This window comes from Martes martes, assembly GCF_963455335.1.
Source record: "Martes martes genome assembly, chromosome: 9".
NCBI lineage: Eukaryota > Metazoa > Chordata > Mammalia > Carnivora > Mustelidae > Martes > Martes martes.
In genome coordinates, this window is record NC_137896.1 from 20,685,631 (window position 1) to 20,699,632 (window position 14,002).

At 54.5% G+C, this 14,002-nt stretch overlaps 1 protein-coding gene across 1 annotated transcript in view; it reads right to left on the minus strand.

Annotated features, from left to right (window-relative positions):
• Positions 1–3,607: 3,607 nt before the first annotated feature.
• The window catches only part of VSTM2L (V-set and transmembrane domain containing 2 like), a 35,843-nt gene continuing 25,448 nt past the window's right edge, over positions 3,608–14,002 (minus strand). The window contains exons 3-4 of the mRNA XM_080813717.1: positions 13,827–13,877; positions 3,608–5,029 (exon numbers count right to left, since the gene is read on the minus strand). Coding sequence (XP_080669843.1) covers positions 4,757–5,029; positions 13,827–13,877 — 324 coding nt within the window. The 3' untranslated portion in view covers positions 3,608–4,756. The remainder of the gene's footprint in view (positions 5,030–13,826; positions 13,878–14,002) is intronic.

The following is a 14,002-nucleotide window of genomic DNA, read 5'->3' on the forward strand; positions in this document are numbered from 1 at the left end:
GATTCCTGGGCCCTGCCCTCCCGTGTGGCTGAATGAATGCCGCTTCAGTGTGCCAAATGCTGATTTCGCGGTGTTCCCTTAAATTCTGCACCCCTCTCCGTTTTTTAAGTTTGTCAGTGTTGTTTGGGGAGAGCAGTTTGTTAAACTGCCTCAGATTGAAAGTGTAGATTTCTCTACCTGGTGCCAGTGATCTTCCACACACCTGAAAAACCTCAGGTGGGCTGAGCAGGTCCTAGAACCATAGCTGGAGACTCATCACCTGTAACGGAAAATCGCTAGAAATAACTTAGCTGTCCATCCATAGGGGGGCCCTTAGGCTAACTGTGCTAGAATATGCATCCATGTGCTGGAAGTCTCTTTGGTTAGCAGCCCCAGACCGCGCTGATGAGAAGCAAGTCCTGTTTCATGTGGGTGAGTGAAACAAACACCCACTCTTATATGAAAATTACTATTTTTTTTTTTTTTTGGTTATGTGTGTCTGTCTCTTTAAGGGATCATATGGTAAAATTTTTCTCAAACTACCATCCATTGGCCACCTCCCTCGGAATTCTGTGGGACATACAGATTCCTGGGTTCCACTCTGGAACTCCTGGGTCAGAATCTCCGGGGACGGAGCCCCAAAACCTGGGTTGCTCACAAGCTCCCCAGACTCAGAAGCCCGGGTTTGGGCAAAGTGTGGGCCTGGGTGGGTAGGTGACCCCACTCACTTCCAGGGTCCCTGGTGGGGCTCTTGAGTCCCTCCCACCTCCCCTTGGATCAGGCCTCCATCATCCCCTGCCCCTAACCTTATTCCTTATTCAGGTTCCGGGATGATTTCAGAACTGACCCCGGCTCTCTTAGGTAGCTAATCACATAGACAGCCCTTGTCAGGACTAGGAGCATAGTCAGTCCTGCCCTGAACCAGGAGGGCCAGCCCCTGGGTTGAAACCTAGTGGTCACACTCTTACCTCCTAAGATGGGGCATTTCTGTCTCACACTCTGAATCCTGGGGTAAAGGACCAAGAATAGGGAACAGAAGCTTTGTCCTTACTGTCAGTTACCCATCCCCACCCTCCACAGGGCAGAAGGAGAAGCTCTGGGACAGGGTCAGCAGGGCAGCCCTGAGAGGGGCACACACTTGGGTGGGGGGCAGGCCTCCAGGGTGTGGGAGGGGTTGGGGCCAGGGCCTTAGAGACCAAGGGAGCTAGAGATGCAAGAGTATGGGAGCGGAGCAAGAGTAGGGGACGATGTCCCTGGCCAGGGGGTCTGGTGCCACTCAGGATCATGAGAACCACCTGGGGGCACTAGTTACCAATGTGGGCAGAGAGATCTGAAGGCCAAGAGGGGGCCGGAGACATCCGAATTTATAACAAGCACACCACCGCTCCATTCTTACAATGCAGCACAAAGGGGACCATGGCCCACAACTAACCTGGGGGTGTGCAGAGGTTTACCTGGATTTCTAGAACAGGACGAGGTATGATTGTTATGAACTTCCCTGCCCCAGGACTCATGTTTCTCTCCTGTCCTGGGGGTGGTGGTGGTGTGGGGCACAACTTGGCTCTGCCTTCCATATAAAGTCACAACAATATTAACAGGAGCCAGAATCCCCTGGGGGCCTCCCATGTACCTGGTGGGGGCCCTCAGGCACGGGGCTGTAGTTAGGAGCACCCTCCTTTCCCTCAACAGATTTACTGAGATATAATTCACATACCTATCCAGTTCACCCAGGGAAAAATGTACAATTCAGTGGTTTTTAGGATTTCCATGGAGTGATGTGGTGCATCCATCACCACAATCAATTTTAGAGTATTTTAGTCACCCCAAAAGAACCCCATACCCACCTGTTAGCCGTTACCATCCACTCTCCTCTCCCCTGGCCCTGGCAACCAGCAGCAGTCTGCCTATTCCTACTCTGGACAGTTCATATAAATGGCATCATACACTGTGGGACCTTTTGTGTCTGGCTGCTTGCTCTTAGAATAATGTTTCCACGGGTCGTCTATGGAGTAGCGTGTGTCAGGACTGCGAGCCTCTTCATGGCTGAGTAATATTCCAGTGTCTGGAGACACCACATTCTATCTACCCATTCTTCAGTTGATGGGTGCCTGGGTTGTTTCCACTTTTTGGCTATTACGCATAAGGCTGCTGTGAGCATTCACGCACACACTTTTGTGTGGACATAGATTTTCAGCTGTCTTGAGTATATACACAGGAGCGGGATTGCTGGGTCATACAGTAACTCTCTGTTTACCATTCTGAGAAACCCAGACTATTTTCCCAAGTGGGTGCATCACTTTATAATCCCACCAGGAGAGCGTGAGGGTCCCAGTTTGGTCCCATCTTCGCCAACGCTTGTTATTATCTGTCTCTTTGACTCTCGCCATCCTAGTGTGTGCAAAAAGGTAGCTCAGGATTTTGATTTCTATCTCCCTGGGAGCCTCCCCATTTTACAGAAGAGGAAACTGAGGCTCAGAGACATGAGGAGCCTTGCTGGAGGTCCTGAGGATGTCCCTATGGGTGTAGGGACAGTGTGGGTGGTGCTCGTGGTTCCTGTAGGTGCTAAGGAGGAATCAGCTGGGCGTGAGGGCCTCAGAAGTACACGACCTCAGGCAGATCCTCAGCAGGACCATGGCGGGTGGGACTCTTGTCAGGGATGAGCCAAGGGGAATCCGAGCCCAGGGCATGATGATGGGAGAGGCAGGGAGGTTCGGTGGGTGGGGTGGGGCATGGGGGGGGCGGTCCAGATCTGGCAGAGCAGAGTTCGACAACTGGGTGACCTTGAGCAAGCTACTTAGGCTCTCTGATGCTGTTTCCTCAACTGTAAGAAGGTGCTGGCGATACCAGTTGAGGGCAAATGGGATCCCTAATGGGCCGTACCTCACCCTCCCGCCCCACAAACACACCCCGGAATCTCACGGTCGCACGCACTGGGAAACACGGGCGAGAATGCCCTCGGCGGTGTTGCCGAGCAGATGGAAACACACATTCTTGTCAACGGTAGGAAGAGTCAATAAGTTAAGTTGTGGGATATACATGCACTCATAAAAATGGACAAATTACAGGCACGCAACAACATGGATGGACCTCCCCAGCAGAGTGGTGAGTGCGGGGATGGATGGGCTGTGACTCCATGCATAGAAAGGTCTAAATGATAGACAAAACTCAACTCTATTGCTAAAGATGACGTACATTTAGGTAGTAAAGCTGTAAAAAGGACATGAAAAATGTGCTTCCCATAGAAGTCAGGGTGGTGATTCCTCTCGGAGAGGGAGGAGAGTGGGTGCGAGCAGGGAGACACACGGGCTGGGCTGGGGGCTTCTGTTCTGGAGTGCTGAGCTGCGTAGGTGGCAGGCTCACCTCGATCTGCTTTCTAATGTATTTATTGAACAAACAGTGTAAACATGTCTTATGCACTCCTCTGTGTGCGTATCTCAAAATCTAAGAATAATTCAAGCACCCGGTAGCTGGACAAAGGCCGGTTTCCCTTCGCCCTCTCTCTGTGCCGCAGCCAACTCTCGTTCTGTGCTGGGGGTGCCGAGAGCAGGAGTGAGAAGCTGCTGAGTGAGGCTGGTCCCTCCCCCGCCACACTGCTCCAGACACCAATGTCCCAGAAAGACACGGCCCAGAGGTTTCTTGAAACCGCTTTATTCAGGTTGGCTGGTAGTCACGGATTGGATCATGTGTACAGGTTGCCCACACACCCCTGGGCAGAGCCCTCGGCCTCTCCCACATCCCAACTCCATCACTGAGGGGCGGCCAGAGGTTTGAGCCAGTTCCCAGGGGGTGGTGGGCCCAAGAGAAATATTTACAAATTACCAGGGGGTGGGGGTCCCCCTAATCAGAATTGTGAGGGGATTGGTATTGGAGGCCCTTTGGCTCCCAGCAGCCCCAGGCCCTTGGGTGGGCGTGGCATGGACCCCAGGAGGGGATTGGGACATGGGGAGCTGGCAGAGGGGGGCTCCTGGGAGAGCCTCGAAGACCCTCGAAGGGGTCCTGCTGGTGCAAATCTCTGCATAGGGCCACTGGGTCAGAGGGGAAAGGCCCTCCTTCGGACTTGCCATGTGAAGGGGCAGATTCCTGGTTCCCCCACCTCTGCGGACGGTGGGACAGTGAGCTGTTTCTTAGGTATAAGGAAGTTGAACATGAAGAACCCCCCAACCCAGGAGGCGGTGGGTATCTCCCTCTCCTCCCAGGACGCCTGTGAGTGACCCTGTTCACAGGCCATGGGCAAGGAGATCCAGGCTCTCCTGGGGGCTCTGTGCCTCTGTTCTTCGCCAGGGTAGAGGCCCTAGTTCTGCTCAGAAGATTCCAGTCCAAATTCGGGGAGGGGCCATAGTCCACACCCCCAGGTTCAAGCGGAGGATGATGGGGAAGGAGGGAGAGGAAGGCTGGGAGGCCCCGGCTTGGGACAGGATGGGGGACAAGCAAGCAAAGCAAAACACTGGACTCCACGGAAGCTGGTGACAGAGAGGCAGCCTGGCCCCGGCATGGTGCCCGCCCCAGCATTTGGGGTGGTCATCCCCTTGGCGCACAGGGCCACCTTCTCCGAGCCAGGTCACCGCAGGGGTCTGAAAAGGAAGGGTTGGGCAGGGTTTACATGCTGAGTGAGGGAGTGGTGGGCAGAGGGCCGACGTGGTGGCCACAGGCAGTCTTGGGGATGGGGAGGCAGCTGGACCCAGGCAGTCCCGTCCCCAACGGTCCAGCGGCTCCTCATGCACTCTGTACAGCTGTAGGTAGGGGCGCGGGGCAGGTGGGTGGCCGGGTAGGCATCAGTCTAGAGGCTGCAGGCCTCCTCCTCCACCGAACGCTTCCGCAGCTCCTTGCCCGGCTTTGGGGGGGGCGGGGCGGGCGCGGCAGGTGGGGCTTCCGGCAGGTGCAGAACCGAGTTCTCTCCAGGCTGCACCCGAAGGTAGGCCTTGACCTTGTGGTGCCGGGCCTTGCCGTCGCTGAAGTCGATGACACGGCATTCGTAGGTGCCTTCGTCCGTGGGCTTTACCCTTGACAGACGCAATTTGTGGGAGATGTTGCTGCCCACTACCTTGACCACCTGGGGAGGGGGAGAGAGAGACCATGACCTGGCCATCAGGCAGCATCTGGGAAGATGGAGAGCACTGGTTCTGGGAGCCCACTTTTACCTCGGGAGCCCCAGAGACACTCCCACAAGGGCATTGGGAGGCTTGCAGGAAAGTGAGTCAAATAGGAAAAAAAAGCAGAAACCACTTCAGTGTCAATCAACAGCACGAATAAGTAGGCGGTAGTTGATTGGATGAACTACTGCCCAACAGTTAAAAAGCCTGAGCTAGAGGGGGGCTCCCAGACACGCGGGGAGGGGGAAGATCTCACTGCACAGCCCCTGCGGGGCCAGGCCGTTTCTGTAAACAAACACATAAAAACACTCGGTCCTGGCTTTGGAGACATGTGTGTGCAAGTGTAGAAACAGATTGGAGGGAATGCGGGGGTCCCAGAACAGGGGCTGCGTCTGGGCTGGAGCCCGGGGGAGGGCCGGGGAGCTGCAGGACACGGCAGGGCCAAGTCTCAGCTTTGTGTGAAAGGTCCTACTGCCTCAAACACACAAACACACAAAAAAGAAGGCTAACCACAAACATATCAGCATGCTAATAACTTCACACCGTTCACAGGGAGCAAGAGTGTCTGTGCTAGTTGTCTTTGTACTTTGGCTCTTTGCTTCTTTATTTGATTAGGTTTTTACATTTTTATTTTAAAATTGAAATATATCTTGGGAGGCAGTAAAGAACATAGAGTTTGATGGAATTGTATCCACACACACCTGTGTGACCGCTGCCCAGAGCAAAGCATGGGACACTCAGAACCTTCTAGAGCCCACCCTTGTGGCTCTCCCTCATCAACACCCCCACCCACCCTGACTTTTGTCACTTCAGACTAGTTGGGTCTGTCCTTGAACTCTTTTGTTTGTGGCCACTTTCCCAAGAGGGAGTATTAGTGAGGCTGCTCTGTGTTGTTTGCCCAAAGCTCTGTGCTTTTTCACTGCTGAGTAATATTCCGTCTGAGAAACAGCCCACAATTTGTTCATCCAGCCACCTGGATGGGTATGTGTGGGTAGTTTCCAGGTCAGAGCTCTTACCAACAAACCTGCGGTGATTATAATGCTAAATTTTTTCTTCAATGAGAAGAGAAGAGGCAGTTGGCCGGTTTTATGATACATGGCTGGGGAAGCCCGGGGAAGGGCACAGGGGACTCTGTGATCTATCACTGTAACTCTCTATGAGTCCACAATTCAACGTAGGAAGTTAGAAAGTGGGAAGGGAGGTGGTGGGCCTGGAGAGGAAAGGTGGGAAGGGGCTTCCATCCTTCCCTGGCCCCTTCTTACTTGCCACTGAAAGGAGACCCCCCTCCCCCGCCTCCAGCAGCCCATGCCCTGCCCACACAGAATGGGGAGATCAGTCCCCAACCCCGTGTCCCTGACCTCACCACCTGCCTCCCCACCTGGCGTTACTGTAGGCTCTCCAGGCCCAGGCTGGAGTTGAGTGGATGTCAGCCCTACGGCCCCAGCCCTGAGCCCTATTGGCCCCTTACTCCCCTGAGTGGGGGGTGGGCATAGAAAACTAGCTGTCGGATTCTTGCTGCAAACCCCAGGTCTCAGAGGGGTGGTCCCTGCGGGTCACCCTTGCCATGAAGAGGCCGGAATGTGAAAGAGGACAGTCTTCACATATGCAGTGCTGGGCACACACACACATGACTTACAATATCTCACTGACATGCTCGGACCTCCGGCCTCCTTTCAAGTCCTCCAAACGCCAAGCTCTTTCTGACCTCATGGCCTTTGCGCGTGCTGGCCTCTCTGTCCCGGTGCTCTTCCCCACCTCTCTTCACCTGCTTGACTCCTGTTCATTTTCAACATCACCTCCTCCAAGAAGCCTTCCATCACACCCCCCTGTTTATCTTCTTCGTAGCAGTCATTACAGTTTGAGAACCATTTGTCTGTCTGTCAACTTGCTTTTTTGTTTCTCTCCCTGGCCAAACTATAAACACCGTGAAGGCAGGGAAGATAGCAATTTTGTTCATCTCAGTGACCCTCCAGGGCCTTGTGCCCTGTAAATGACAGCGACACCATTTGTTGAATGAGTGGATTCCCTCTAGGTCCTTCTTCCTCCATGTGAAGTGGTACCCAGATATCGTGCTTTCTAACTTGAGGTCACGTACACACGACTATACCCACCTTACAGATGAGGAAATGAAGTCTCGGAAAAGAGGAGGGGCTTCCTGCGGGCAGTGAGTCAGCGAAGGGCAGAGCTGGGAACTAAACCCAGGCCTGACTCCATGCATGCTACCCCTCCAAACAGTATGACCAGTTCATCCATGGTCACCCAGCGCTGGCAGGGTCAGAGGGGTCGTGTCCCAGGCTCCAGAAGGGAGGAGGAAAGGTAGGTGGGCAGTAGCAAGGAGCCCGGCCCGTCTGAGCCCTCCAGCTGGCCATCACCCCCACGAAGCAGGAAAATGTGGGCTTGTGGTGGAGCAGGAGGCATGAGGTGGGACACAGGCCGAGCTCCCGGAAGGAAGCAGAGGGAGGCTCCCCCAGCTGCCCCTCTTGGCGTGGGGCTGGGGACCAGCCTCCCCTGCCCAGCCATGGGATTGGCCCAGCTGGAGGCCACAGGCCCCGCTGATTCCATCACCTCTGACCAAGGGCACAGGGAGGCCCCGTGGCCCTGCCACGCTCTCAGGCGAGTTAGGAGATGCTGTTGCAAAAGCACAGCCGGGAACGAATTACCTCAACATCTGTTTCCCTCACGGATATTAATTATCCTTCATTTGTCAACCCTACAAGGCGCTAATGGAGTAATAATGCGAAGCACTGGGAGCAGCCGCTGCTAGGGAGGGAGCACCAGACGCAGCCCACCCCGCCCGCCCCAAACCCCAGGAGAGGCCCTCCCCTCCGCAGTCTGCGCCCCACCCCCACCCCGCTGACCCTGTCACCCCCTCACCAGCAGACAAGGTGGACTTCAGAAGAAGAGCCCTGCCCTTCGGAGAGGGGAGAGGGGAGTCGGGGAGGGAGCTGGGAGGCTGGGTCTGGCCCTGACCAGTCACCAGCACCCAGGCTCCCCGGACGGGTTCTGCCTGCATCTGCCCGACATTCAGCAGACGCCCGCTCTGAGCTGGGTGCTGGGTGCTGGGTCACTGCTGGGAACCAGCCAGACCCCAGCAATGCTGCATGGACTCACAGACAGCCAGACCCCACGCCGAACCGGCACCTCGGGAAGAGTCACGCATGAGACACGGCTCTCTCCGGCCCTGGTGTCTATCCCCTGAAGCACCATCGAGAAGGCAAAGAAAAAACCCACAGCAGCAGTAACAGCAACACAGGCAGCCAGTGTTTACCGAGCCCTCGATCGCGGCGAGGTAATGGGCTAAAAACTTCATACATCTTTTTTAACTCCTGCAATCACCCTGTGTTACAGGCCCTGCCAGGATACCCTTTGTATGGGTCAGGAAACTGAGGCTCAGAGAGGTAAAGTACTGGGCCCAAGGCCACCCAGCTGGGGACAAAGATATCTGGCGAGCCTCCCATGACCACTAAACCACAGGGCTACCTTTCACCCCCTCCTCCCTCCTTCCCCAGCTCCCCAGCCTTCCTTGTCTTGGGGGAGCCCAGCCCATCCTCAGAGGCATATCCTATGGGAGGGCGGCCCGGCATCCTACCCCAGCTTCTTGGATGGGGAAAGAGCAGCCTCTTGGATTTCCTCATTCACACACTGTGCAGAAAACCCTATGGCCCAGCTGTCCAGCGAGACCGGAGAGGCCAGGAGGAGAGGAGACCCCCGCACCGAGGTCTGGCTATAAATCATAATCACCTGGGCATAGGCATCGACAGGCCTTAGCGTGTAATTAAGCACCTAATTATGCTGAAAGAGACACGGCGAGTCCGTGGCATGACCAAGCCCAGCCTCCTCCCTGCTCATCCAGGGCCCCGGCCTTTCTGGGCATGGCAGGGGCACCCTGGGGCCCTCAAGGTTGGGGTCCTTCTCCAGAGCCAGGCCAGGAGGAATGAGTCATGCTGATGTATGTCCGTGGGGTCAGACCTCTCTGACATGTGGCCTCATGGCTGAGACTGCGAGAGACAGGGAAGGATGGTCTCTGCCCCAGGCCAGGACCTGCTCTGAGCTCTGCCACTCCCAGGCCTCCATCAGCAGCACCAGACACTTCCACCAGCCCTCCCTGCCCCACACCGTGTGTTCACAATCCAGCTCAGGGTCCCTCTGAATCTGGACCCCAGGAGGCCTCACCCACTCCAGCCAGACCCTTCCAAGTCGTCTCTACCCTTGCTCCTTGTGCACACTGGCACAGTCAGATCCAGAATTCCACGATCTTCCTTCTGACCATCACTGGGCCCCTCCCCTTCCCTCCAGAGTCCAGCCCCCTTGCACCGACTAGGGTCCCAGCTTCTCCCATCTGGTCATCATCCCAGCCTCCTCCCAATCTCCCCAAATCCACCGTGGCCCCTTCTGATCTGCTCTCCATGACAGCCAGACAAATCTTTACACAATGCCCCCAACTTAGGGCCCTTCCTTCGATGGTTCCCGGCAGTGGCTGACCAGGCCCTTTGGGGTCTCATCCCCAAACCTGTCCCTTGGCCACACCAGCCTCCTGCAGTTCCTCCAATACACCCAGCCAAGATTCCCCCACTCCTAGTCAATGCCTCTGCACATCAGTGCTGACTTGAAATAGCACCTCCTCCAGGAAGTCCTCCAGGCACTCCAGACTAGGCCAGATACTCTGTGACTAGCTCAGATCCCCAGTTTGATGGTCACAGTTGTCATCTTACTTTTTACCATGGGTGATGACTGGGCCAACATCCATCTCCCACACTGGCCTGGGAGCACCTGAACACAGGGACTGGGTGTGTTGGGACCATGGCCTTTGAGAGGCATCTTCGAGGTCCCCGACCACTCTAGGGATGTTTCAGGCATCCCTGAGATAGATGGAGGGATAAGGGCTTCACATGAATCTCACCTCCCTGGAGGAGCTCAGAACTTCATGCCCTGTGTATATTGTGGACCACTGCAGGAGTTTTAAGAGAGAAACATCTAGAACATAAAATAAATATCATAGTGAACAATGAGCCTCCACTTGCCTTGTTACTCCTTTGCGAAGTTGGCAGACCCTCTGCCCTGCTCCAGCCGTCCCAGCCTTCTGCCAAAAACCCCCAGGGTCCACACGTGCACCACACACAAGGGGGCAGCTGGGCAAGGTTGGCAGAGGCTTGGTTGATTTAACAAATGGGACCCATCTTATAACCATCCATGGAGATTTCATGGAGACCCCGGGGTGGGGGGCTGCTGATGCTTCCTGAGGCTTTTTCAAGGCTGTACCTGGCTTCGGGGGGCTTGGCTGGAAGGGATGCAGGCTTTAGGATGAGTGGGCCAGAGCACTGGCCACATGCATCTGGGGACCCAGGTGGCCCAGGACTCTTTCCCACTAAAGCAGTTAACATGATGAAGGCAGATACAGAAGGGATGGTGGGGGGTGGATTTCAGCTTGCCTTAAAATTAGGAAGGTGGGAATCAACACGGCTTGTAAAACTGGTTAGGGGCAAATTCACCTAAACTTTAAAACAAAGAACTTCAGTTAGATCCAAAGAAAAACTGCCAGAACTCGAAAACGGCCAGTAAAAAAAAGAATTTGCCTGAGCCTCAGAAATAAGGCCGGGAGGGTGAAATCCTCAGCATATGCAAACTACCAAGGGAGAGATTTTTAGGCCCAGGGTCTCTCCCCAGGTCCCAAGTGAAATGAGATAATTCATGGAAAGTAAGTTCACTCATCATGGTTCCTGGCACATGGCAAGCAACTCAATAAAAGCTAGGTGCTTTATGGGGCGCCGGGTGGCTCAGTGGGTTAAAGCCTCTGCCTTCAGCTCAGGTCATGATCCCAGGGTCCTGGGATCGAGCCCCACATCGGGCTCTCCACTCGGCGGGGAGCCTGCTTCCTCCTCTCTCTCTCTGCCTGCCTCTCTGTCAAATAAATAAATAAAAATCTTTAAAAAAAAAAAAAAAGCTAGGTGCTTTATTATTATTACTATTTTATCACAAATGCCTATCCTCTTATATAACCGATCTCCCTACAAGATGCTGAGCTCTTTCATTCCCTCCCCTGTCCCCTGCAAAGAGGCTGGGCTCTGTTTGATGCTCCAGCTGCCCCCTGCATGCTGGGAATAGGAGTCTCATGATTCACAAATTCATAAGAAGTTTTCACTCTAGTAACCACTGTCATTCACCCAGCCGATCTCTAGGACTTCCCAGGGTACAAGGTGGTCTCGGCCCAGGGATGCGAGGTGCCGGCCCCGCTGTGTCCTCAGCGTTGCCGACTTGGATCCTTCCCAGGGTTACGGCTGCAGCCCCAACGGGTCACAGAGCCCTCCTGCACCAGGCTCCGGGAAGTGGAAGGTACTTCCTCCCCCAGAGCCTGAGGTCCCACGGCACCCACGACACCTTGCTAGTACGTGACATGTGCTCAGCTTCCATGGTGATTTTCAAAGTAGGTCCCAACAGTTTAAAATCAGGAGCTGTCCAACGCCATCGGACTTTTAGAAGACAAGGAGTTACGGGGCCAAATTCCTGCCTGGCTCAGTTGGATCCTACAGATACAGGGCCTGGGTTCTAGGCTCTCCCCATGAGCCACGTTGTGCCTTCAAGTCACCTGTATACATACGCGTACAGGCACAGATGCACGGCATATTGGCAAGTCTGCGTACCAAAATCTGTGTCTGAGTTTATACCACTGTTGGCCTGGGAGCGTGACAGTCATTCAGTTATTTATTGGGCACCTACTATGTGCCAGATGCTGTACTAGGCTCTGGAAATGTAACAATTACTCAAGCAGGCCCAGTCCTGGCCCCACTGAGTCCGGGGGTGTCAGGGGACAGATATAAAACAAATTCACACATAGATGATTGCAGATAGAAATGCAGTCAGCACAGAAATGGGATGCTGGCCGAGCCACAGGGTCAAGGGAGGCATCCTGAGCTGAGCTCTGAAGGAAGAGAGAGGGACAGTTTTCTGGGCAGAGGAATTGCCCGTGCAAAGACCAGGAGGTGGGCAGGAATGGGATGGTGGCAAAGCAGCCAGAGCTGGGAGGGGAGAGGGAGCTAGGTCAAGCAAGATGAGACAGCCCAGTGGGCGAGCAGAACAAGTTGAGCAGAGCCTTGAAGGTCATGGAGAAAAGTTTGAGCCTTCTAGCCTGCAGGAAACCGGGCTGTGCATCTGTTTCCAGGTGTCAGCGAACTCCAAGTCTGTGTATTTAAGAACTGCCGTGTGTGTGACGCTGTCTGGACAAGGAGGTAGCCGATGCCTGTGTGTGAGTTTCCTCCCCAGACCCCCGGAGCCCCAGCTGGAGCAGGAATTGTGGGGGCTGCAGGTCGGGAGTGATTGCACAATCACACGAGCACATTTATTTTATTTAACTAATTAGCATCTTTGCATTCCCCTCACGTGGGGCCCAGCAGCCTCGAATTCTAATCCTCTAAGTCAATTAGATTATTCTTCCCTTTGCCTGAGACACTCCTTAAACCCCAAACAAAATCCCAGGGGAGAGAGCTGCAGGCGTGTTAATGTATACACAGACCTCTACCCACCCAGGCTTAACTGCTGGGTGTCTGGGCAAGGAAGGGGGTATTGCCTATGGCTGTGCTCTTGGCAGAGGGTAAGGGGCAGGGGTGTAGGGGGAGCTGCAGCTGCCCTAATCTGGAAGTGGCTGGAATTTCCAGACCCCAGCTGGGAAGGGCCTTGGGCCGACTGCATGAATGTTGCTGTAAAGGCCCTCGTTCTCTAATCTGCCCATCTCCTGTTCTGGTGGTTGTAGGAGCCTCCCTGCCTCAGTTCCCCCATCTTCACTGCCCAGCATGGAACCCCCTTTGCCTGCTGGGACTCAGTCTTTGCACTGTGACTTCTGCTCTGGGGCAAGGCTCTTCTGAACATCTGTGTCTCACTGGCCTTGGGGTCCGGAGCTCCCCCACAAACCCTTGAAAAATGGTGGAAGAGTCAGCAGAAAAGAGTGAATTTGGAGGTCACTCCCTGCCCCATACTCACTCATACCCCTGTGGACACCTGCATTTCTGATGTCGTTAGTGGGCTTACTAGCGACCTGGTGGACCTGATACCCTACGCACCAATCCAGCCCTCCTCCACAAAAACTGGCACTCCCTGAGCCCCCTAGGTCCCCACATGAGGCCCCAGCAGAGTCTAGGGACAAGGACATCAAGCCCTGAAGACAGGTAGCTCAGCCATATCATGGCCTCCAGCAAATCTTTGAGCCCTCTAAGCCTCAGTTGCCCTACCTGTAAAATGGGTGAATGCTTGGCTATTCCCTACAGAGTTGTAGCAATGATAAAACAAGTCCATGTAGAAGACCTGGCCAATCCCGAAATCCTTCAGCTGTAGTTCTCAGCCCCAGGAGAACCTCATGTCCCACCTCAGCCCTGGGAGCCACATGACCCAAGTGACCGTGGCATGACACCAGTCAGTCATGATGGGCCGAAAAAAGCCAGCTTGGTCCCATTAGACCCTGTTGGTTCCCCAAATTAAAAATGCTGCTGACAGAGCCACAAAGCATCCGGGCCACCCACAGCCTTGGTCCTGACAGGAGAGAATGTGTCTTCTCTCCCCCTGTCATTTTTTGTGCCTGTCATTCAATGAACTTGAAAAATCTGCATCTTTTAAAAAACAGAACGAAGCTGTTTTTTCCCCCTTTCTTTTTTCTTCTCCTCCATCTTCATGCCCAAGCTCCCAGCTGAACTGGACCCCCTTTTTTTTTTTTTTAAATTACAGCTGTGTCCTCCATTAGAGCCCTTGCAAGAAGTCATTACCAAAACTCACACTTATTTTGGTGGCGTCCTTCCCTGTGTCTTCCTGCTGAGATGCTTTTAGCTGTCGGGAGGGAGCAGGAGGGGCAGAGAGAGCAGAGACAAGGCGTTAGCATCATGGGGTGGGAGCACGGACAATAGCTAAGACTGTAGCTGCGAGGAGGATGAGTGATGCTTGGGGGTCCGGAG